Source organism: Candoia aspera, chromosome 1, assembly GCF_035149785.1.
Source record: "Candoia aspera isolate rCanAsp1 chromosome 1, rCanAsp1.hap2, whole genome shotgun sequence".
NCBI classification, from domain to species: Eukaryota; Metazoa; Chordata; class Lepidosauria; order Squamata; family Boidae; genus Candoia; species Candoia aspera.
Window position 1 is genome coordinate 233,166,662 of NC_086153.1, and position 20,948 is coordinate 233,187,609.

At 41.5% G+C, this 20,948-nt stretch overlaps 1 protein-coding gene across 1 annotated transcript in view; it reads left to right on the top strand.

Annotated features, from left to right (window-relative positions):
- Positions 1–20,648, top strand: part of CD6 (CD6 molecule) — a 38,863-nt gene extending 18,215 nt beyond the window's left edge. The window contains exons 3-11 of the mRNA XM_063292889.1: positions 5,775–6,083; positions 6,514–6,819; positions 11,572–11,649; positions 14,175–14,312; positions 15,464–15,547; positions 16,353–16,448; positions 17,548–17,658; positions 19,731–19,844; positions 20,400–20,648. Of these exons, the coding sequence (XP_063148959.1) occupies positions 5,775–6,083; positions 6,514–6,819; positions 11,572–11,649; positions 14,175–14,312; positions 15,464–15,547; positions 16,353–16,448; positions 17,548–17,658; positions 19,731–19,844; positions 20,400–20,488 (1,325 nt within the window). The 3' untranslated portion in view covers positions 20,489–20,648. The remainder of the gene's footprint in view (positions 1–5,774; positions 6,084–6,513; positions 6,820–11,571; positions 11,650–14,174; positions 14,313–15,463; positions 15,548–16,352; positions 16,449–17,547; positions 17,659–19,730; positions 19,845–20,399) is intronic.
- The last annotated feature ends 300 nt before the right edge of the window (positions 20,649–20,948 follow it).

Consider the following 20,948-nt stretch of genomic DNA (forward strand, 5'->3'; position numbering starts at 1 on the left):
TTAGGAAGAACCCTTTAAATCTGGGGTGTGTTTCGCTTTTAAAATGAGATGACAAATATTACAGGCCTGGAACCCTGATGCAGAGAATGTAAAAATAAGGAATAACTGACATGGCTATTTCTATCCATGTTATCAAGGTGTCTGCAGGGTAGGGTCAAAAAAGTGAAGACGGTGGCGCTGATTGTGTGATCCAAACTCCACCTGTTGTTTATGTTCATTATGGCCATTGACTACACACTGCATACTTCCCCCTATGCTCCTCCATTGTCATTGAGTTCTACATGTACCATCCAGAGATATTTTTGTGTGGATGATGATGTGCTTCAGCCAACTCTTTGGGGATGTTCATGTCAGGATCAACTAACAAGTAATTTCCTTATTTAAGTTGCATATTGTAAAACTCTACATTTATGATCTCTTTTGAATGATCTCTGCTGCTTCGTTTCTTGGGCCAGTTCCTCACTAGTGATTTATATTATTTTACAATTTCATCCAACCAACACTGAGACGGTTGGAAGCCTGTCCTCATTAGTTATTTCAGGACTGCCATGGATGGATGATGCTGTAAAACACCAATAAGGAAAGGGCCTCAGTCTGCCTCTTATCGTTTTTTCCCCTCAAATCAGCAATTAATTTTGCCCATAAGATTGCTTTCCATGAGCAGGAGGGGGAGGGGAGAAAAAGGGTGGGGACAACAGAAAGTGCCTCGCTTTTATTCTGTTTCACCAGTCACTCCAATCGCCTGGGCTGGTTGGAGAAAAGCAGTGCCTGAATGTGAAAAGCACACTAGGTTGGAGTGAACTGGAGCAGAGAGTGTGATTTTTAATTTGTACTTTAACATTAAGCAGTTGCTTAATATTTGTTTTAGAGATTCAGATTTCATCCCCCCCCAATAACCCCATGTTACAATATGATTAAACAATAATAAAATTAAAAATGAATTTATTAAAATTGAAGCAATGAAAGGAAGGCAAAAAAATTCAGCATTAGATATCAGAACATAGCTTTTAATTTTAATAATTGGAAAAAACTAAGGAGGTTGCCTAGCAACAAAATAACAAAAAAAATTGTCCAGCAAACAGCGTCTTTGGGCAAAACTTCCATTGCTGTAGAGTCACTCAGAAAGGCTGTGCTGTCTTCATACCACTTGCTGTTTCCATGCTGGGGGAGCCCCAAGGAAGTGCTTTTGATGCTGGCTTCAAAAAAAAGATGGGCTCAAGTAGAGACACTTCGTTTCTTTGCAGACTTCTAGTATTCGGCAGGTGGCTCAGAAGCTTGAAGCATGCAAATGTTTGCTGTTCAACACGCTTGGAAGTTGGTGATAGATCAAGACAGGTGCATGTTGCTCAGGAATCACAAATGCAAGAGCAAAGATGCTGCATATAGATGCATGCTCGACATGACATCACAAATGCATGAGCAAAGATGTTGTCTGAAGACACATGCCATCACTACCCTTTTGGGGGAAACCATGCTGTGCAAAGTGCCAAAGAGTGACAAAGGAATTAAGATCAGGAAATAAAAGAAAAAGAAAGGAAATCTAGTTGAGTCTAGTGTGCAGCAACACCATTCGCTATGTATCTCCATAACTTTGTGTCCTTGGAAACCATCCTTGCTTCCTTCACATCCATATGCCACTTCATGCGCCGCTCTTTGTTCTTTTAACTTGTCACCTCTCTGTGTTTGAGAATCTCATCAACCTTATTAAGTCATTATTCTCTCAGTCCTCCCCCTCCTTTTGACCCATTCATTTTTCTTTCATACTTGATTTGTGATTTAATCCCTTACTCGTTTCTCTGAATGACCAAAGTACCTCAACATACTTCTTTCGTATTGATCGCTCACTTTTATTCAGTCCATATTTATTCATTACCCATTTATTCTTGACCCTTTCTCTTCTTGTTTTACTACATTCACTGTTGCTACTTTCCCCTTTGTGCAAGGGAAAAGTAACATCATTCTCCAGACCAACAGGCAGAGATGCAGCCTTTGCACAATACTGCTAGCTGCTCAGCCATTCCATAAGCAAATCTCTTATGAATTGTAATTTCAAAATACACAACCCTATATTTGCATATTTACAATTTTTCAACTTTTCCAGAGTATTTCTGACCTCCCTTTCATCAATCTATTGTTATGGCTTTCCTGTACTGAAGTCTTAAAGCTGCTCAGCTCCTATCTATAAGATGACTGGCAATGAAGCAGGCTTAAGAAATGCCTTTCTGAATTTCCTCTGCTTTGGCCAAGATGGTGGTCCAATGTGCTCTCTAGACTGTATTTACCATGGGCCCTGATTGGTGGATCCCCCTGGTATTCTTTATTTTTCTTATTGTGTCAGGAAAGCAAGCTCCAATCACTTTCATTTCTTTAGGAGGGACATCAAGAACACATTTCTTTTGAATGAACCCCCTCCATTGATTCTCCCTAATACTTGGGAATATTTCCATTTTCCCATCAGCATATCCCCTGATGGGAAAAGAGGAGAACTCAACAGTTTTATCATTTTTCCAGGGAAAAGTGGCAAGACATTTGTCCAGTTCATCAAGAAGAAGGCGGAGAAAGAGGAAGAAGAGGAAAAAGAAAATTCCACCATTTCGCTGTTCTATTATTGAACTTGTAAAAGAAAAGGGCCAATTTTTCACCATCTCATTGGTGAACTTTTAAAAATAATATGGCCATGGAGGGCAGAGATCAGTGATTGGAGGCAGTGCTCCTGCCACTCAACAGCCAAATGAAATGGAGGTGTTTGCCTTTGCTAAAATGAAGTGAAGTGAAGCAGACAAATCAGACAGCACTGCTTGGCCTGACACAAGTTTAAAACACTACTTTTGATGCAGCACAGCAGGACACAATGTCCAGAGGTTGCCTTCTTGGTGGGCTGGGGTTGGAGAAGGAAGGTACCATCATGCATTCCTGTCCTTAAGAAATGGTCAGTGGACCATACTCACACCAAGGCAAGCTCGTAATGCAGACAAATATGTCTATAATTCCCATACAAGTTTTTTAAATGCTCCTTCTGGCATTCCCATACTTCAGTTTAATCCCAAATCATTTATCACTTCATTTTCAATTCTTTTGACTCTGCTGGAGGTTCCTTGCTTATCCTTCTACACAAAAGAACTTATTCCCATCAAAATCACCCTGCATTTTCTCTGCTGCTTTTTCTCCTACATTCCAAGTCTTATTCTTCCATCTGCCATTGTTGTCACTAGATGGTTAAACTTCTTCCATGGCACAGAAAGATGAGATATACCTGTCTGATAGGCTTATCCTTCATCTCACTGCTTTGCTCTGACAGCTGATGGAAAATAGACAATCCAGAATGATAGCATCCCAGAATATGATGACGTATCATTAATTCAGAAGTCTGGATAGCCTTTTAATTGCTCACCAAAATCCATGTGCATAGAGATTGGGTGGGGGTGGACTGGCCAGCTTCCACTACCTCCATCCCATGTACTCCTGACTGTCAAGGAATATAATCCGCTTTCCTGTTTGGAAACAGAACTGCTTACAAGAAATTGTGCCTGCATTTTCCAGGAAGGCAGCTGCCATTTTCAGGTGTGCAGTAGTGCTCAGTGGAAGCCTGGGGACCTGCTGTGCAAAAATAGCTAAGTGCCCCACTGGGATTCTTCCCAGGCTGAGGTGTTTACCTCAGCACTGGTATTTGAGGTTACCCTGAGCTCCATGCACACTCACCTCAGTGACATTTTTTATCAAAGAGGCAGGAAGCTGTGTGGGTGGTAGTTTGTGTTTATCCAACCTCACTGATAAGAAGACTGGTGTGGTGGAGAGTTTTTATTTCTTTTTTTCAGTAACCTTTTTTGGGACCCATTGGGTGGTGCTGGTGATTTCTACCACAACTTAAGCTGGGGTGGCTCTTGGCAGGATCCATTTTGGGATATTGCGGACTCCTTGACAGTTGATCCACCTGGGAGCATTAGTTCTGTCAATCCAATTGAAGTGTGTGCATGTGTTCTAGAAGGGCAGTGAATCACATTGCACAATACCCACATATGCCTTTTCTCCATAATAGTTTCATACCTGCTTACTGGGACTTTTCCACTTCTTGAAACCTCTGGTAGAAAGCAAAATTGAGTGCCCCTTGCTCCTCTGTGCTCCAAATGCCATCTAATGTAAGGGATTTTTGAAACCATTTAAATGATCATTTTCTTCTTTGGAGAGGGAGGAAGTATGCCTGTGTATATATTGTATCTCTTAAGAGGAAGAGCAAGGAAAATGCTCTCAAATCCTCAAGGCATTTTGCCATCCTCGGTACCACTTTATCATGAGAATGCCTCTCAGCTAAAATTCAGGTTGGAGACACTTCCCAACAATTGGATCCTGCCACTATCAGAATGTGTCTCAGGTGGATTCCCAATGGATTTAATTTCTCAGTACTTAAGGTGGCCAACACATTCAGCACAGAATGCAGTGGTACCTGAAGGAGAACAATCGGCTACATCATTTCACATTCTCCACACTCTCTGATCTTTAAAAAAAAAGTGCTACTGGCATTATAGTCAGAGACTGACAGAATAGGGTGTGAGCCAGCTTAGAACATTTCTTTCTAATGGGTAGAGTTTTTTTATTAACAGGAACTTTGATGCATGATAGAGCGATCAAAGAGCCAACTGCTTATCATCTGGCATGGTACAACCCATTTTACCACCACCTCATTCTACTGTTTATGTGTAGACACTGGGCTTGATTATTGAACATTAAACTTCTGTTAAAAGTACTACCATACTATTGGGTGTGATAAAAGTACTACCATACTATTACTACTGGGATGGGCTGTAGAACTTCATTCTATAAATGGGAATGTCATTTCAAGTAATTTCCTGCAAATAGGAAACTAGAAAGGTAAACTTTAATGGTTCGTTCATCATGCCTTGAATGGTTATAAGAAAATGTGAGGTGGAATAAAAATAACCTACCATCTTCTTTCTATAATCACTTAGGCTTTTCCCACTTGCACCTAACCGTGGCACAAACATGCCCTGGCAACATGTTATTGTTATGACAGTGCCTCCATCTTGTCCCCAGCCCATGAGTGAGACAAACTTAAGCTGTCCTTAGCTATATTATTATTAAAGTTGTGTTTTCCTCCCTTATTCCTACACCATCAAGAAACAGCCTCAAGGTGTATGAAATCTGTTAGGCTTTGTGCCCCATTACCTTGGTGGGAAGGCAAGTGACTGACAGTGACATGAAACAAAAGTGGTTCAGCCAGGATAGGGATCAGCAATGGGGGCAGCAAATGTCATGCCTGCATTGTTTTCCACTGTCTCAAGGATTGGTAGAGAGTGTTTCAAATAGCAATGGAAAAAGGTCCATAGACTCTAAATATGTTTTCTGTTCTGAGGCATTTACCCACTTATTTCAGAAATCATCAAAGGCATAAATCTTGCATACCAGTTTGAGATGGTCCCAGGTGAAGCTTTTCGTCATGCACTCATCATGTCTCATACATGTATTTGTAACTTTTCCATGTTTTCCCCACAGCCTCTTCCATCCCCCCCACCACCCCAAAAAATCTGTCAAAGAAGAAAAATCAGAATAACTGCACTATGTTTTTGACTGTCCTTGTTAGCAGATACTCATCTAAAAACCACTTCACACTGTAATTCAAGGAACTTGTAACCCATCAAATTTAGGAATAGCAAATCTTGTAGATTTTCCCCCAGCTATATTTATTATCTTCCTATTTTTTCAGTTAACAGTTGCAAAACTTATGATTGTCTTTAATATCTCAACTTCTTATCTTGCAGAAACTCAGAAATTACGTTTGATGGATGGAGGAAGCAACTGTTCAGGCAGGGTCGAGTTGGAAGTCATGGATACCTGGGGCACTGTATGTGATGACGACTGGGACCTGGCTGATGCTGAAGTTGTGTGTCAGCAACTTGGTTGTGGTTCAGCCATTAAGGCTCTCAATGGCTCTCATTTCCAAAAGGGAACAGGCCCCATCCATTTGGATGAAGTGAAATGCTTGGGGAATGAATTGTATCTATGGGATTGTCTGTCTGAGAGGAACCATGATTGTGGACACAAAGAAGATGCTGGTGTGATTTGTTTAGGTTTGTGGATAGAACTTAACTAAAGTTCTATTATTTGTGCTCATGTTTAATTAATGTTCATCAGGGTTCAGGTCTGGATATGGAACCCAGATAGCACTGATTGCTTATGTTGGTGACCTGTGGCTGATAAGCTCTCTGCATGACCCAGGATATAAATAAAGCACAGATTATTCACTTTCCAGACAACACAACTATTGCTTCCCTTCAAACTGCTTACCTGAAAGTGCTGAGGCTAAAGAGAGGCAGGAGTGGGGCCACATGCATGCTCCTGTTTCTTCCCCACTTTCACTTGTCTACATGTTTGGATGAGTGCCCAAATAGGGCTGCAGGACACCCAAAGTCTTGATGTCATGCTGCACACTGCTGGCAAGTTTTTACCAATTTCCCCTCCATTAACTCTGCCTCCTTTCATGTTCCATCATATGTGCAGAGCACCAAGAGTGGCGACTGTCAGGAGGACTAGATGCTTGTGCTGGCCGAGTGGAGGTCTATTACCATGGCATCTGGAATACCGTCTGTGATGGTAGCTGGTACCAGAATGAGGCTGATGTGCTCTGCCACTCCTTGAACTGTGGTGACAAAGCCCTAGAACCAAGAGTGCCTTTCAAGCATACCCTGCGGGGAAAGATGTACTATCAGTGTTCTGGGAATGAAGACTCACTTGCCAGTTGTGATTGGCGCTACAACAAAGCCACCCTGTGTGATCGTTTCAGAGCTGCTGGAGTGATATGCAATGGTAACTGCTACCTGGGGCTTATTCAGTGTCTCTGTCAAATTCTTATTCTCGTGTTCTTATCTGGAGTAGAATGAACAAGTTAGGGCGGGAGGTGGGAGAGACAAGCGTGCTATCATTATCACCTCCCTTGCCACTCTCTTTCCCTCCCCAATAAGAAGTAAATAAATTCCATTACAGGTTCTGCAGGAAATGAATTTCCATTCCACTCCCCCAGGTTTGATACTGGGCTGAATGCTAGTCTTAAAGAAGTCCTGCTAGCATTTGCATTTCCCCAGTCAAAATCTATCCCAAAGCAACATCTGAAAAAAGGCACATTACTAAAAGTTGCACATACACAGTAATTGTTATGTTTGAAAAAGGGAGCTTACTACAAGGGAATTTGGATTTTACAGCAGCATGTATCAGAGAAATTTATGGATCCAAAATTGAAAACAGGTATTTTCTTTTAAAAAATGCTTTATGGCAATTATGTTAACATAAATTCGAGGAAATTTGTGGCTATTTAAATTAGATTGGTAGCTACATTAATTAGAGGAAGATTTGTACCAAGTTTGGAATGAATGTAAATGGTTATGAAATGGTTTTGTGAATTTATTTTATCCATTGGGGAAAAATAGTGGACTAGAATCTGCCCTACTTAGGCAGCCACTCATGTGGGCAGGGGTTTTAAAACTTGGTGTACTGTATGTGTTTTGGGGAGCCTTTTAAATCTATGGCCTTTCTAGTACGAGAGAGGATGTTGGCATTCCAGGGTTCTACATCACATATTAAGTCTCCATGGCTGCAAAAAGTTCCTTGTACTTCATATTAAAAACACGGAGGAGGCTGAGAATGGCCACAGAAGGATGCAGCTCAGCATATTTGGCCTCATTCCCATGTTACTGTGAACATGAACATCAGAATTAACCTGATCTTCTTTCTCTGTCTTTCCTATGGAAAATCATACAAAGAATTATGTGAAGGGGGAGAATGGCATCGTAATTTGAGTCTCTTGACTTTTTTCTGAAAAGCCTGGGTAAGCATCCATGGCCTGTGTGTTTTTTCCAAAGGAAACAGGAGACCACTTCAAAGCTGATGGTTTGTTTGTTTTTTAATCGTATGGCATAACAGTTTGGTATTCATGCTGCTTTTTTTCCTTGCTGGGAAATCCTTGTGAGGTCCAGCAGCCAGATGTGTAGACTATTTAGCCATGACAAGTCATGCTGCTAAATACCTCGTACACCACGAGGAGGCTAGTCTACATTGCACCTAGTTGGGCTGAGAGAAAGTGACTGGCCCAAGGTCACCCAGCTGGCTTTCATGCCTAAGGTGGGACTAGGACTCACAGACTCCTGGTTTCTAGCCCAGCACCTTAAGCACTAGCCCAAACTGGCTCTCAGCTGATGGTGAAAATCAATCAATCAATCATAGTAGTTACCTTGGGTGTCATCTACTCTATCCTCTTGCTCATTGCAGGATCTGAAATTACATCATCCCTGACAAATGGGCCATCCAGTCTTTGTTTCAATATCTCCAGTGAAGAAAAATCCCTATCTTCTGAAATAGTCGGTTTCATTGCTGGATACATGTTATTATCTGGAAGTTTCCCCTAAAACTTAAGCAAAATCTTCAGTTTCCTTTTTACAGTAATGCTTTTGATCTTGCTTTCTAAAGCAATAGGAGACACATCTGATCCATCCTCTGCTTGACTTAACGCTTCAGGTTTTAAATACCTAGGCTACCATGTCTTCTTTCAGTCTTCTCTTCTCAGGACTAAACATACAGTATGCTGGTCTTTTGGCCATTCCTTGTAGGACTTGGTTTCCAGATTCCTAATACCCTTCTTAAAATGTGGCATTAAAACCTGGACTTAGTCCTCTGCCTGCAGCCTGACCAGTGCAGAATAGAGGTGAATGATTACTTCATAAGACCTTGGACACTATGCTTCTATTTAACACAGCTGAACATCACATCACCATTTTTAGCAGCTGTATTCTTCGTCCAGAGCAAAAGGTGGCATCCCTCCAGAATCAAATGGCTTCTGAAGCCGTCGCCACTCTATCATCTAAGGTTGAATTTAAACCTGTTTCTCCCCATTGAGACCCTCACAGCCTACAGACACCAGATCCTATTGCATCACCCAGACAGTCTGGGGTAGAGATGTAACACTGCATCATCTGCATATTCATGATACCTGTGAAGTAGGCCAGGTGAGGAAAAAGACTCCACAAGTGACTGGAACTATACTTTAATTGAGTTAAGTTATAGTAACGGAATCTTAAAAACCTGACTGAGTTTTCCCCTCCCTCCCTCTGATACTAGTGAATTAGAGAAGAGTCAGCCTCAGCTTCTTTCTTACACTTTCTCTGTTTCTCAGGCAACATGTCGCTGCAACCCTCAGCTTAGTTTCTCCAAGGTCATCTCTGGAATACCTTACTCCAAATAGTTGAACAACCTTTCCAGTGGTTTCATGTACTGTAGATGAGAAAGAGAAAGCTTGTGGCATCCCATTGCTAGCCCTACAAGGTAAACCAGACCATGAAAGTGACTCCACAGGAAGACTAGAACTATACTTTTTTGTGATAGGCTATAGTAACAAAATCTTGCAAGTCTGATTGTGCTTTTCCTTCCCTCCCACTTATACCCTAGTGAGTCAGGGAGGAGTCAGCCTGAATCTCTCCTTAATACTATCTGCCTTCCTAGGATATAAGGAATGCTTCTGTCTTTCTTGTTTACATAATAGGTTCTGAATATTTGCTCCAAGGCCACCTCCCCAACTCTCTACACCCATACAGAAGAGCCCTACAGCATATCCTTCCACCCCCCATCCCCCAAACTGGAACTGACTACACAGAGGGGTATTGAGGTCAATGGTACTGAAGGCTGCACAGATTGGTAGGGTCACACTCCCCCTTTTAAAACCCCATCATCAATAATCAACAAGTGACAATGTGGTTTCAGTTCCCAGCTTCCCATTAAATTATTTTCATACCTATTCTATCCTAGCCAGCCTACACTTATGACTGTGATATTTTAGTATTCAGCTGCAGAACTTTACATTTATCTCTTGAAGTTCATCTGGATAGTTTTGGGCCCAGAGTTCCACCTTGTCAAAATTGTTTTGAATTCTGTCTTTGATTTTGCTTTTTGTACTGTTAGCCTCCTACTTCTGTGTCATCTGCAAATTTGATAAATGTCCCCAGGTTGCCTTCTTTCAAGTCCAAATATAACCCAGAGCCTAGGACAGCCCTTTGGCATTCCACTTGAGTTGATACAAGCTGATATTTATTTATTGATACAAGCTGAGCCATTTATTGAGCATTTGGGGGTATGGTTGTTCAATCAACTGTGTCTCTTGTTAACAGTAATATTGTCTATCCTGCACTCAAGGCATTTTTTCACACAGCACATGCATTGTTCTGTGTATTGGCTCTGTGTCCCTGTGATCCTGTGGCATCATTCCTGTTCAATAGCTGAGCTGATTAATGCCAACTCAGTTGTCATGTATTTGAAATCATTTGGAAGTTAGTTTGCTTTTTAGCACATTGCAGCCCTGAGGGGCTTGTGGATGGACCTTTCCTCATTTACAGAGATCCTTGCCTCATCCCACCACTTGGCACTTAGGCTGTAGCCATGCTAGGTCTTTCAAGGGGAAAGGTGGCTTGACAGCTTTTCAGCCCTCAGAGGAGCTGCTAGGATATTTTTTGCAGACAGTCAGACAAATGAAATGTGAAGTAATATAGCTGGAGGAGTACAAGTAAATAATTTTCTTTACCTGTAAAGTGGAGTGGGGTGGATTTTTTATTATTTTTATTTTATTTTATTTTATGTTTTGTCACTGCAGGACCTGACACTCATGCACATTCTTGCTCTTTGTTCTCCACACTTGAAGTCAGCAGAAATAAAGACATAGGGAAACAGTGGAGGTGTGTAAGTGCCCTTAAACCTGAAAAGGAAAGGAAAAGAGAAGAACAGCAAAGTAGGGAAGATTAATAGGAAGAGATAGATAAAATAAGGGCAAACAGCAAGGATTAAGTTAAAATACAGAGGCATCAGTGCCATCTCTTCTGTCTGCTTGCTTATCAGTGCTGTCTGATGGAAGTAACAAGTTGTCAAAGGAAGAGGACTGTAGGTCTGTGGGTGCACTCATGCTAACCCTTCCCCTCTCTGATTCCACTGGTAGGTAGCCACATTTCAAGCTGGGGCTGCCTTCTAATTTCCTTGCTGTAGCATGTGCTTCATATCATGATGCTGTTTGGCTTTTCTGGAAGGGGAACTTGCAGTGCCACTTGGCAACTCTCTTACCATCACCATCTGGAAATGTCCTAACTGTGTGTCCAATTAGCAAGGATAGCTTGTTTGGAAAGTGAGGAACCTGCCATCAAATTAGTTAACGTAGTCTGTGGGAGCTTTCGGTTGGCTTTGATTAGAAAGGTTATTTTGCTCCAAACCTCTGATGTGCTTCATTCCCTTATTGATTCTGGCCTATTGAACCATACAATGATGTTCACAATGCAAAACCCATATACACCCTGCGATCCTGAGTCCCTGAGATATTTGGTTGGGGATAAGGCCTGGTTTTCCCTGGAAGAATTCCCCTGCTTCTTGATGTGCACAATTATCTTAGAGTATACAGTTTGAACAAGCCGAGACTAACTGTATCTTTGTCTTTCTCTGTCTAAATTTGAAACTGATCCACTTTTCCAGTGTTACTGGTTTTCCATTTTTATTTATTTATTTATTTATTGTTTGTATATCCTTTTATGATTTCAGGCTCACTGGGCTTGCAGCTGCCTACAAATGCAACAGAAATAGCAACGGTGACATCAGTCTCCCATCTACCCAGTCTCTGTAAGTAAAGGTCTCTTCAAAGCACTTCCAAACAAACTAGTTATAGGCTGCCTCCTTACTAAGAGCTCACTACATGCAGCTCACTTTGAGTAGTGTTTTTTCTTTCTTTCTCAACTACATCTTTTGGCTTAGACCCAACTCATCTTAGTGGTGCAATCAGCCAGAAGCAGAATTCCAATCTGACTGGCATTTGGCAATAGAACTGAATCAGGACTTCTTAAAATTTGCAGTAGAATGATCACCAGAATGATAAATGCATTCGTGCGACTCCTTGAATCAATGTATTGATTTAATTAGCGTTAGGGTTAAACAAGAAATAAATATACCACTTAGTTTTAATAATTAAAATTCAATTACAGTTCCTAAATGTGTGATACCATATCTGCCCACTGCCCACTGGGGCTTCACAGGCAAAGGCTGGAACAAAACCCACAGCAAATGTTGACAGTTATCCTACTCTGCCTGGCCAAATCAAACTGTGACCCCTGGCTCTACTTTGTTTATGTTTATTTCTCAGGAGATCACACCCCACAATCTGAGAACCTGCAGGTTCTAGTTCCCTAGAAGCTATATTTCACTGATGCATTAGGAATGAAAGTAAACCCTGCCCTCTGATTGGCTGAACTGCTCTGAAGTCAGAGAATGAGACCTGGCTGCCCCAGCCGAACAGCTTTGTTTATAAGGGTCCCAGAAAGAGAAGAGACAACTGAAAAAGGCAGTGCTCCCGAGGAAGAAATGAATATGAAAAAAGGGAAGGAAACAGAGGGGAGCCCAGCCAGGAGCTGCAAAGTTAGAGAAAGCTAAAGTTCATATATTGATCTGAAGGCAGCAGCTGAGTATCTGGCTAAAGGCCTTTAGCAATATATTAATGCAAAAAATCAATAGGGAGAAACTGTTCAACCTGTGTTCTTTTTAATGTCATTTTTTTTTACCAGATACTTTTCATTACTCCATTTTCAGACAAACATAAAATAATGTAAAATAAAATAAAAATGAACAATTTTTGAGGAAGGAACAAAAAATGAACTTAGTTTTTTTATATTGCCCAACAGTCTAGAAGAACTTGACCTGGGTGACCTTGTAACACCCTCCCAAGTTAGATTTCAGTTTTAATGGATTACCCCACACATTTCTAAAGTGGGACTAAGATAAACTGAAAAATGAGTGGGGTACACAACTTGTCTCTCTCCAGCTGCTGTGGTTTGGCTTGTCTGTTTCCAGCTGTTGAAAGTTTTTTCAGCACTGTTTGCAGGCAGAGCAAACGATGGCCCATGCATGTGAACAACATCACATTAATACCACAGTTTAACGTACTTGCATCAGACATCAGAATGCAGATATGTCATGGGGGCATTTGTAAGGTGATGTCATTGTGTGCCCATCATTTTGGTCTCATCATGGCTTTCTGTGGGTGGGGCTGCTGGAGATACTTCTGTTGTACAATGGTCTGGTTCTTAATCATGTGCTCTTTCTGAACATCCTAATAAAATCACTGCCCATTCGTAATTCTCCAGTCTTTCCATACTGTTCCATACTATTTCTCTTCAAATGAAATCTGTTTTCAAGTCAAAGCTTGCTACTTTTTGATTGGAAGCACTAGATTTCTTTGAAAGCCTCGCTTACATAGCCCCGTTCTTAGTCTGTGTCCTCAAGGTGATATTGGTACTAACAGACCAGGCTTGTGTGCTTGGTTGAATATGTTATTTTACTAAAAGCAGTACCACAATATTTTATGTCTATCTGTTTTGATACTGTACTGAAGGTTCCTTCAGACTTTTCTCTTCCCTGGATTCTCATTCAATCTGATGGTAAAAAAATTGTTTTCAGATTTCTTTTTTTAAAATAAGGGAAACATTTGGAGAAATTCTCACAGGTGAAGACTAAGAGTCTTACACTTTCTTTAGTTATGAGATGAAAGGGAATAATACTTTGATTAGATTAAATAGAAAATCAAATAAATAAAGTAAAGTAAAATGTATTTATCCTGCCTTTTCTCCAAGACCTCAAGGCTGATTACATACAGAATCTCCCTTCATTTTCCCCTGCAATAAAATCCCCTCATGCAGTTGGTTTTCTAAAGGCGGTAAATGGCCCAGTCACCCACACCCAGTAAGTTTCCATGGCTGAGAGTTGACTTCTCAATTCTGGCAGCTGGCAGCCCCCCCGTTTTCCCATGTTCCCGCCAAATTGCAAAGGAGAATATCATGAGGGTCCTCCTCCTACTGAGTTTTTTCAGATCAGGACAGATATAGTGGAGAGATGTGTACACTGAAAGAAACAACTACCCCAGCATCCTTGGATAACTTGCAAGCTCCAAAATATCACCCAAAGACCTTTTAAATACATTTTAAAGCGCTTTGGGAGTGAAGTAGAAAAACAGAAACTTCTTTTTGGAAGAGAGATTTGGGCAAAGTATTAAGCAGTACACATTTGACTGTATTAAGCAAGAGCCAACCCCCCACCCCCAGCCTCAAAAGCACTTTCCTCCTTTGTTTCTTCATTTCTACCAATGTTTCCATATGCAGATTCGACAGTTCCCGGAGACGTGAAAGCAACATCACCAGATCAGAACCTGCAGATCGCCTGCATCGTTCTGGGTTTTCTCCTTTTTCTGACCATTGTGATTGTTGTTATCCTTTTGCTGAACAGACAAAAGAAAAATGGTATCTTTGATGTACTGGGGATCATCAGTGCTGTGGGGGAAGTGGCTTAGAAGAAATCTTTTATTTATTTATTTATTTATTCATTCATTCATTCATTCATTCATTCATCTTATTTATATGGCTGCGCATCTCGCAAAACATGACTCTGGGCGGCGTACAATAAAAAGCGATAGAACAGTAATATAAAAACCAATCAATTAAAAATATTAATGTTATGATTAAAAGGCAAGGAGAGAGCAACAGATATTAAAATGTTGTGTAAACTCTGATGCGATTTTAACGTGTCTCATTTAGATGCTACGGTACTGGGGTAAACTGTGGTTTGAAACATGAGACCAATTTCCTTTTGGGGGAAACAGAGTAACTGTGAAGTATCCATGCTAAGAATTCCCCCAGCCAGCAAGCAACATCATAAGCTCCGTGTTGTTGTAGGTCTGCCATGTCTGAAAACCCCCATTAGGCTAGAATGGAAATTTCATTCTGCTGAAAGAATGTGCAGTTGGTGGGTGGACTGATCAGCCAGGAGGCTTAGAGCCTTTCTACGAATGTACTTCATGGAGCCACTGTTTCTCAGGGTCCTTTATATTATCTTTATGATATCTGCTTTGTCAGATTTATTTGTATTGGAAGACAAAGGGCTTCTTCTGCAAAGATGCAGTACTGCTTAACGTTGTGCAACGCTTTGGATTTAATCCCCAAAAGATGCTTCAGAGCTTGTGGGACTGAATGTAGCACCCATGCACAACACCTTAAAGCAGCCTTGTGAGATTGCTCCACTATTCCGGGGAAAAGGATGGCTTCTTTAGCACATTGCACACAGACAGGTGCTCCATTTCTGCTCCAAAGCTCCAACTGGAAATCAGAATCAAAGAGCTGTTCTGCTGTAATCACCTTCAACCTGCTAACCTCTGCCATTTTGTCATGTGCTTTTCAACTGAAATAGGCAGACGGGCCACTGGTGAAGTAGCAAGTCTGCACAGACTGCAATACACAGAGCGGTAACAGATGCATACAATGGGTGTGATATTACCGTGGATGTGTCCTCTGATAGCAAGAAAATCTGTGGGCAGAAGAGGAGGAAGGGCCCTTTACCAGTGATCTTACATAGTGGAACTTTCGATTTGCAAATTGTGTTATTTCTTCTGCTCCAGTATCTGTCCCCACCCTGATGAATCACACTGTGCAGAGGTTAACCACTGGAGGGAATGTCTCCCCAAGCCTCCCCAAAACAGAAGGTATCAGAAGCTCTTGCCCGCCCGCCTGCCTGCCTGCCTACTTAAACTGGTTCTCTCCTCAGGGCCGCAACTAGGGGGGGCAAGCGGGGCATGTGCCCCAGGTGCCACACTGGGGGGGGGCATCAAAATGAGCACTGGGGGGCGCCATAATGGGCGTGGAATCCATGTTTGTCCCAGGTGACACAGACCCTAGTTGCGGGCCTGTCTCTCCTTATCCTACTACTTTTCTTCTTTCTTTTTCCTTCTGCTTGCTCCCTGGCAATTAGCTTTTTCCAGTTCTGATCATTTAGGCTAGAATCCTTCAGACCTGGATGTCCATAGTGGGCTATTGGAATGATTTTAGGATCCCAGCAGGCAAACAAGCCAACAACTCTTGCAGTTCTTGGGAGAATCTGTCCTTTTAAGTTAGTATTTGGGGAGAATATCTACCGTTATCAACTCTATCCCCAATCCTCAGCCATCGTCATTTGCAAATGCTGAAAATGGGCATGTTAAATTCAAAGAATGTTTAACATCCTCTCATAGCATCTAGTTTTGTACCTGTTTGGAAACATTGCAGCAGGTCAATATTTGTTGTTTGTTTGTTTGTTTGAAGCATTGATATGGTTGCCTAACTCAGGCAACATGATTCTGGGCAGCACATACAAAAACAAAGAAACAGTAAATATAAAAGAAAACAACACATACCATTAAAAACTAACTAAGACAATAAAATTGTGGCCTCATCAGGTATACTAGGTGCCCCCTTTTCCAAACTCTGCTGGTTTTCCCAGACAATTGTTTCTGTTCTCTCTTTCACAAACAGATGTGACCCCTTCACCAGCTCATGAAGACTCTGACTCTGATTATGAGGCCTACGATTTCAACACAAAGCCACCTGTGCCTCTCTCTACTTTCTACAGTGAGCAATCCCCCATGGCTATCTTTCCAGCCACTTATAAGCTCCTGCAGCTGCATTTTGTGTTACTCAGAAGATTCAGGAAATTTGTGAGATCCTTTTTTGTTCAAAACTCAAGCTCAACCTTCATTGTGGTCCCCATGCTGAAAAACACAAGGAAGGATTTCTATCCAAATCACACTGAGCTACACTAAGATCTTTTCCTTTCATACCTGAAGGTGTTCTTCCTGAGTTTAGAAAAAAATGCCTCCTTTACCAACATTTTCCCAAGATGGTTGCTTCTTCCCCTGCCCCTTTACTTTAACCCTGATCTTGGGTGTACACAGTCAGAGCAAAGCATGTAAAATGGCCTTATTTCCTGGCAACGGTACAACTGTGTTTAAGACACATTCCAGACATAGTGAATAACCATGCAGAAATTGTACCAAAAATATAACAATGACAGACATCTCCATTCTGAGAAGTCCCATATGTTCCCAGTGCTGATTATGAGGGTTCTGTTTTATAAGTAATCCATTACCAAAACAGTCAGAGTTACTGCAGACATGGCAGTGTTTCATTAGGTTGTGTTGCTTGGGTCAAACTGTGTAGTTATTAAGGGAGACACCCAGCATGCCCTGCCTTCAACCACATAGTGTGACCAAAACACATAGCAGAATAAAGGATTTGGTGGCTAGCCAGCATGATGAGCACCACAAACACTTACTTCTTCTATTTTATTTATAGATAGGGAAACTGAAGAGGGCATGACAAGGCACTCCTTGCTGGCCAGCAGATGATCATTGATCATCTTAGACCCATCTTTGCTTATCTGCTGGCCAAAAAAAGACAGTTCTAATGAACTAGTGATTCTCAGTAAATGCTGCAGATTGACAAGTGATGTCAGAGATCTGGTATATTTACAGATCTACAACAGCCTGATCAAGCCCTGTTTAACTGTAAAAATCACAAGGCTTGGGCAATAGCTCATTTCTTGAAAGTGATATTCAGCAGATCTTCCAGCCTAAAACTTTTAAGAAAATGCGCAGAGGTGTGACAACCCCATTTTTGTCCTCCAAGGGTCTATTTCTGAGGGTTTAATGGACTATGGCCCTGTTTTCAGATTCTCTTCGCTATCAAGCAACTCGTGAGGAGCTTTCACCCCACAATTTCACTCCACTGACAATGCACCAGGATGATGAGACCAAGCATCCAGAGGATTATCCACAACAGGGTGAGAGCCTATGTTTTGTCTTTTTGCACCATATCCAGTTCTTCTTGACTATATGCTAGAACTAGAAATCTTTCCACATTTTATATCCCCTGGGAAAGATGGGGCTCCTTTGGTTGTTCTTCAGCACCGGACCAGCTAGTGTACAAAATGCCAAGTTCCTGGATTTTTATTTTTTATTTTTGGTTTTACTTTTCTTTCCTTGCCTTTTATATGAACTGTCAGTGAGGAGATATTTTTGCAATCCATAGCACCATGGGGCAGCACAGTGATTTTCACCCCTTGTACTCATCATTTCAAATTGGCAGAAGTGAAAAAGATTGTAGAGTATCTTCTAATAGCATCTGAGAATTTGAGAAGTGAAAACAATGGCTGTATAAAACTGCCCTTAGCAGCTCATTGGATTGATCAGATTGGTTCAGATTCTGATGTAGCATTTGGGAGAATTGATGCTGTGGTGTTTTGACCACCTTATACTGCTATCCATGTAGCCCAGTCTTTGCCATCCAGATGCATTAAGAGACTGGAGCTAAATGGATAGCAGTATAAGGTGGTCATAACACCACAGCATAGATTCTGCCAAATGCTCCCAGCTTTTGGCTATATTCCCTGTAGCTGCAGTCCGCACACGTATCTGAAGGACACAAGATTGGAGATGCTGATACAGGTTTTCCCATCTCTTAACTGCTCTCTAGCACACCATTTCCGAATAGAATCAAATCTCACATACAATTCTTAATGATTGCAGGGGTAAGTAGAAAAAAAGGTTCCAGAGATTGTTAAAATCTCTTTTATTTATTTTTTTGGGTTTCAGGTTTATTGGGGGAATAGTTTTCATTTTAACTATGAATGAAGGATCTGAGCCAAGTAGGTACTAGTAACTGTTTTGTCAAGAGAAGACATGTTTCTGTAAAGACAGAGTAGATAACAAGCTAAGCAGGTACTGGCTGCCTTACCTTCTTATAGACACCTAGCTGAAGTCCTTGTATGTGTGCCATCATCCCCCTCCCAACTTTTTATGTCCCCTGAGCAATAATCAGTCATTATTCTCTTGCCACTGAACATGCTTAGGCTTCATTTAGCTGATTTGCCCATCCCTCCTATCAAATAAAATTTTCATTTGATGTAATAAGTATTAGGAGTTAGATATGGCTATTAATGGACATTAATCACAATGGTTATATATCGTATCAATATCTAAGGTAGTATACCTCTCAATAGAAGCTGTCAAGAAGATGACCATGAATAGAATGGTTGGTTGTTATTCTGAATCTCCCCTTCATATTTCAGTCACTCAACTCTACAATCACCTTCCTATTTCCAGAACTATATAAAATGCCACTAAGCCCTAGGAAGATGAATGTGGAACAGCCTTCTTGAAGTTAGTGCCCTCCAGGTATTTTGGACTTCAGCTGCCACGTAGGATTGAAATTATGGAAACTGAAGTCCAACACTTCAGGAGAGAACCAGTTTGAAACAAGGGTGTTAAGGAACACCAATGAATTAATATTGACCCACATACACTTATGGGCCATGCTGATCCAGGACTGGCATCACACTCCTGTATTCCCATATGACCTTTGTTCTTGGGGAAGCCTCTACAATGACAATGAACTTCTGGCTCACTTGCTGCTCCAAATGAAGTACAGTATTGCACTATTTTCTCTGGAGCTGGGGTTCACTTATGGGAACTCTTACTTTTTCTCACCCCCTGGACCCTCCAATTTTCCCCTTCCTCCTGAAATCAAGGGGCTGTGTATCCTTGCCACTGTTCTTCTGCTCACTCTGATGCATCTGAGGAGCAGTTTTGCAGCTCCTTCCACACAGCGGTCATTGGATTGCTTACCTTGCTACCAAATAAATGTGTTGTAGTGAAGAATGCTGGTTGAATCACAGTTTTTTGCAATCTGCTATTTTAGCCAGCTGGAGGAACATTGGTCAAAATCATAGAGTTCCTAAACAGCCGGTGGGACAATATTCTTAGGGCAGTGCATGTGCACTTCAGAAGGTTGGAGGGTCAAAATAGTGGCTTTGTGCTTCTGTTCCATACTGGAGACTCATGGTTTTCTCCAAAGGACCGGCAGCTGAAGACAGTGACAGCACCTCTTCTGGAGATGCAGACTGGTATGAGAATATCCAGAAACCACAGCAACAAATAGAGCAACCAGGAGATGAACCTTCCTTTGCAGGTGAAGAATGAGTGTGTTAAAAACAGAGAAGCACAGCCTTTAATTCGTCAATTAGTGTATTGTTCATCAAAAGACATTGCAAAGCAAAATACAGAACATTCTCTTTGTTTCTATCTAGTTGTCATCCAGATTTTTGTAGCACGTGGAAGCTCTAACTTTCGCCATCTTTTCTATATATTAGAAAAGGTCAAAATCTGTTGCTGCCATTCTCATGTAAGCGTAGGTCCTTCACATTACAGTCCTGAGCATGTGACCATAGCCACAGCTGGGTGAAATAACATCCTCTAAAGCAGCTTTACCCTTCTGGCCCCCTCCAGATGTGTTGGGGCTACAACTCCCAGAATTCTGGTTTGATGGGGAAGGCTGTCCAAGAAGTCTTGTCAGAGCTCTCATTCCTGATATCAATACTTTTCTCCTATCCATTCTAAAAGATTACCTGGCTAGATAATTAGGTCACCACATTTCTTAGCTAACCTCCTAACCTCTTTCTTCTGTGATACTGCCTTCTGTTTCTTGGATCCTGAGCTGATTATTCTTCTCGTTTCTTTGCTTCAGGCTTGACAACTTTTGCCAGACCTTCGTCAAACTGCTTGACTGGTTCTGGAAATGATTCATTTGACAGCAGTGACTATGATAACATGTGACCCTAAGGACCTGGGCCGTTGAAGGGAGACAGCTCCATGCCTAGTCTCTCCTTCAAAAACGGCCAAGGCTGGCAACAATGACCTGAGAACTGAGAGAGACAACTTTCCACAGTTTCAGCCTTGAGGACTCAGCATTGAAAAAGACCAGAGGATCTCAGAATCTGCAAAGATGCATCAATGACCATTCCCCTCCATGATTCAACTAGAAATATTCTGCATTTATAAAGAACATTATTTCCATCCTGTCCTATCATGGGAGAACCCCGTGGAGGGTTAGCACTGAGCTCTGGATTTGATTCCCCTAATTTGATTTTGTTTTGTCAGTGAGGTGCCATCATACTGAGATTCAACTTCAAAATACTGTGTAAGCCAGCTGAGCAGAATGTTCCAGCCATGTTACCTTGTTAGTGTGTTGCTGACTTTTGAGAACCTCTCTTCCAGGAGCCAAGAGGCCAGTTTT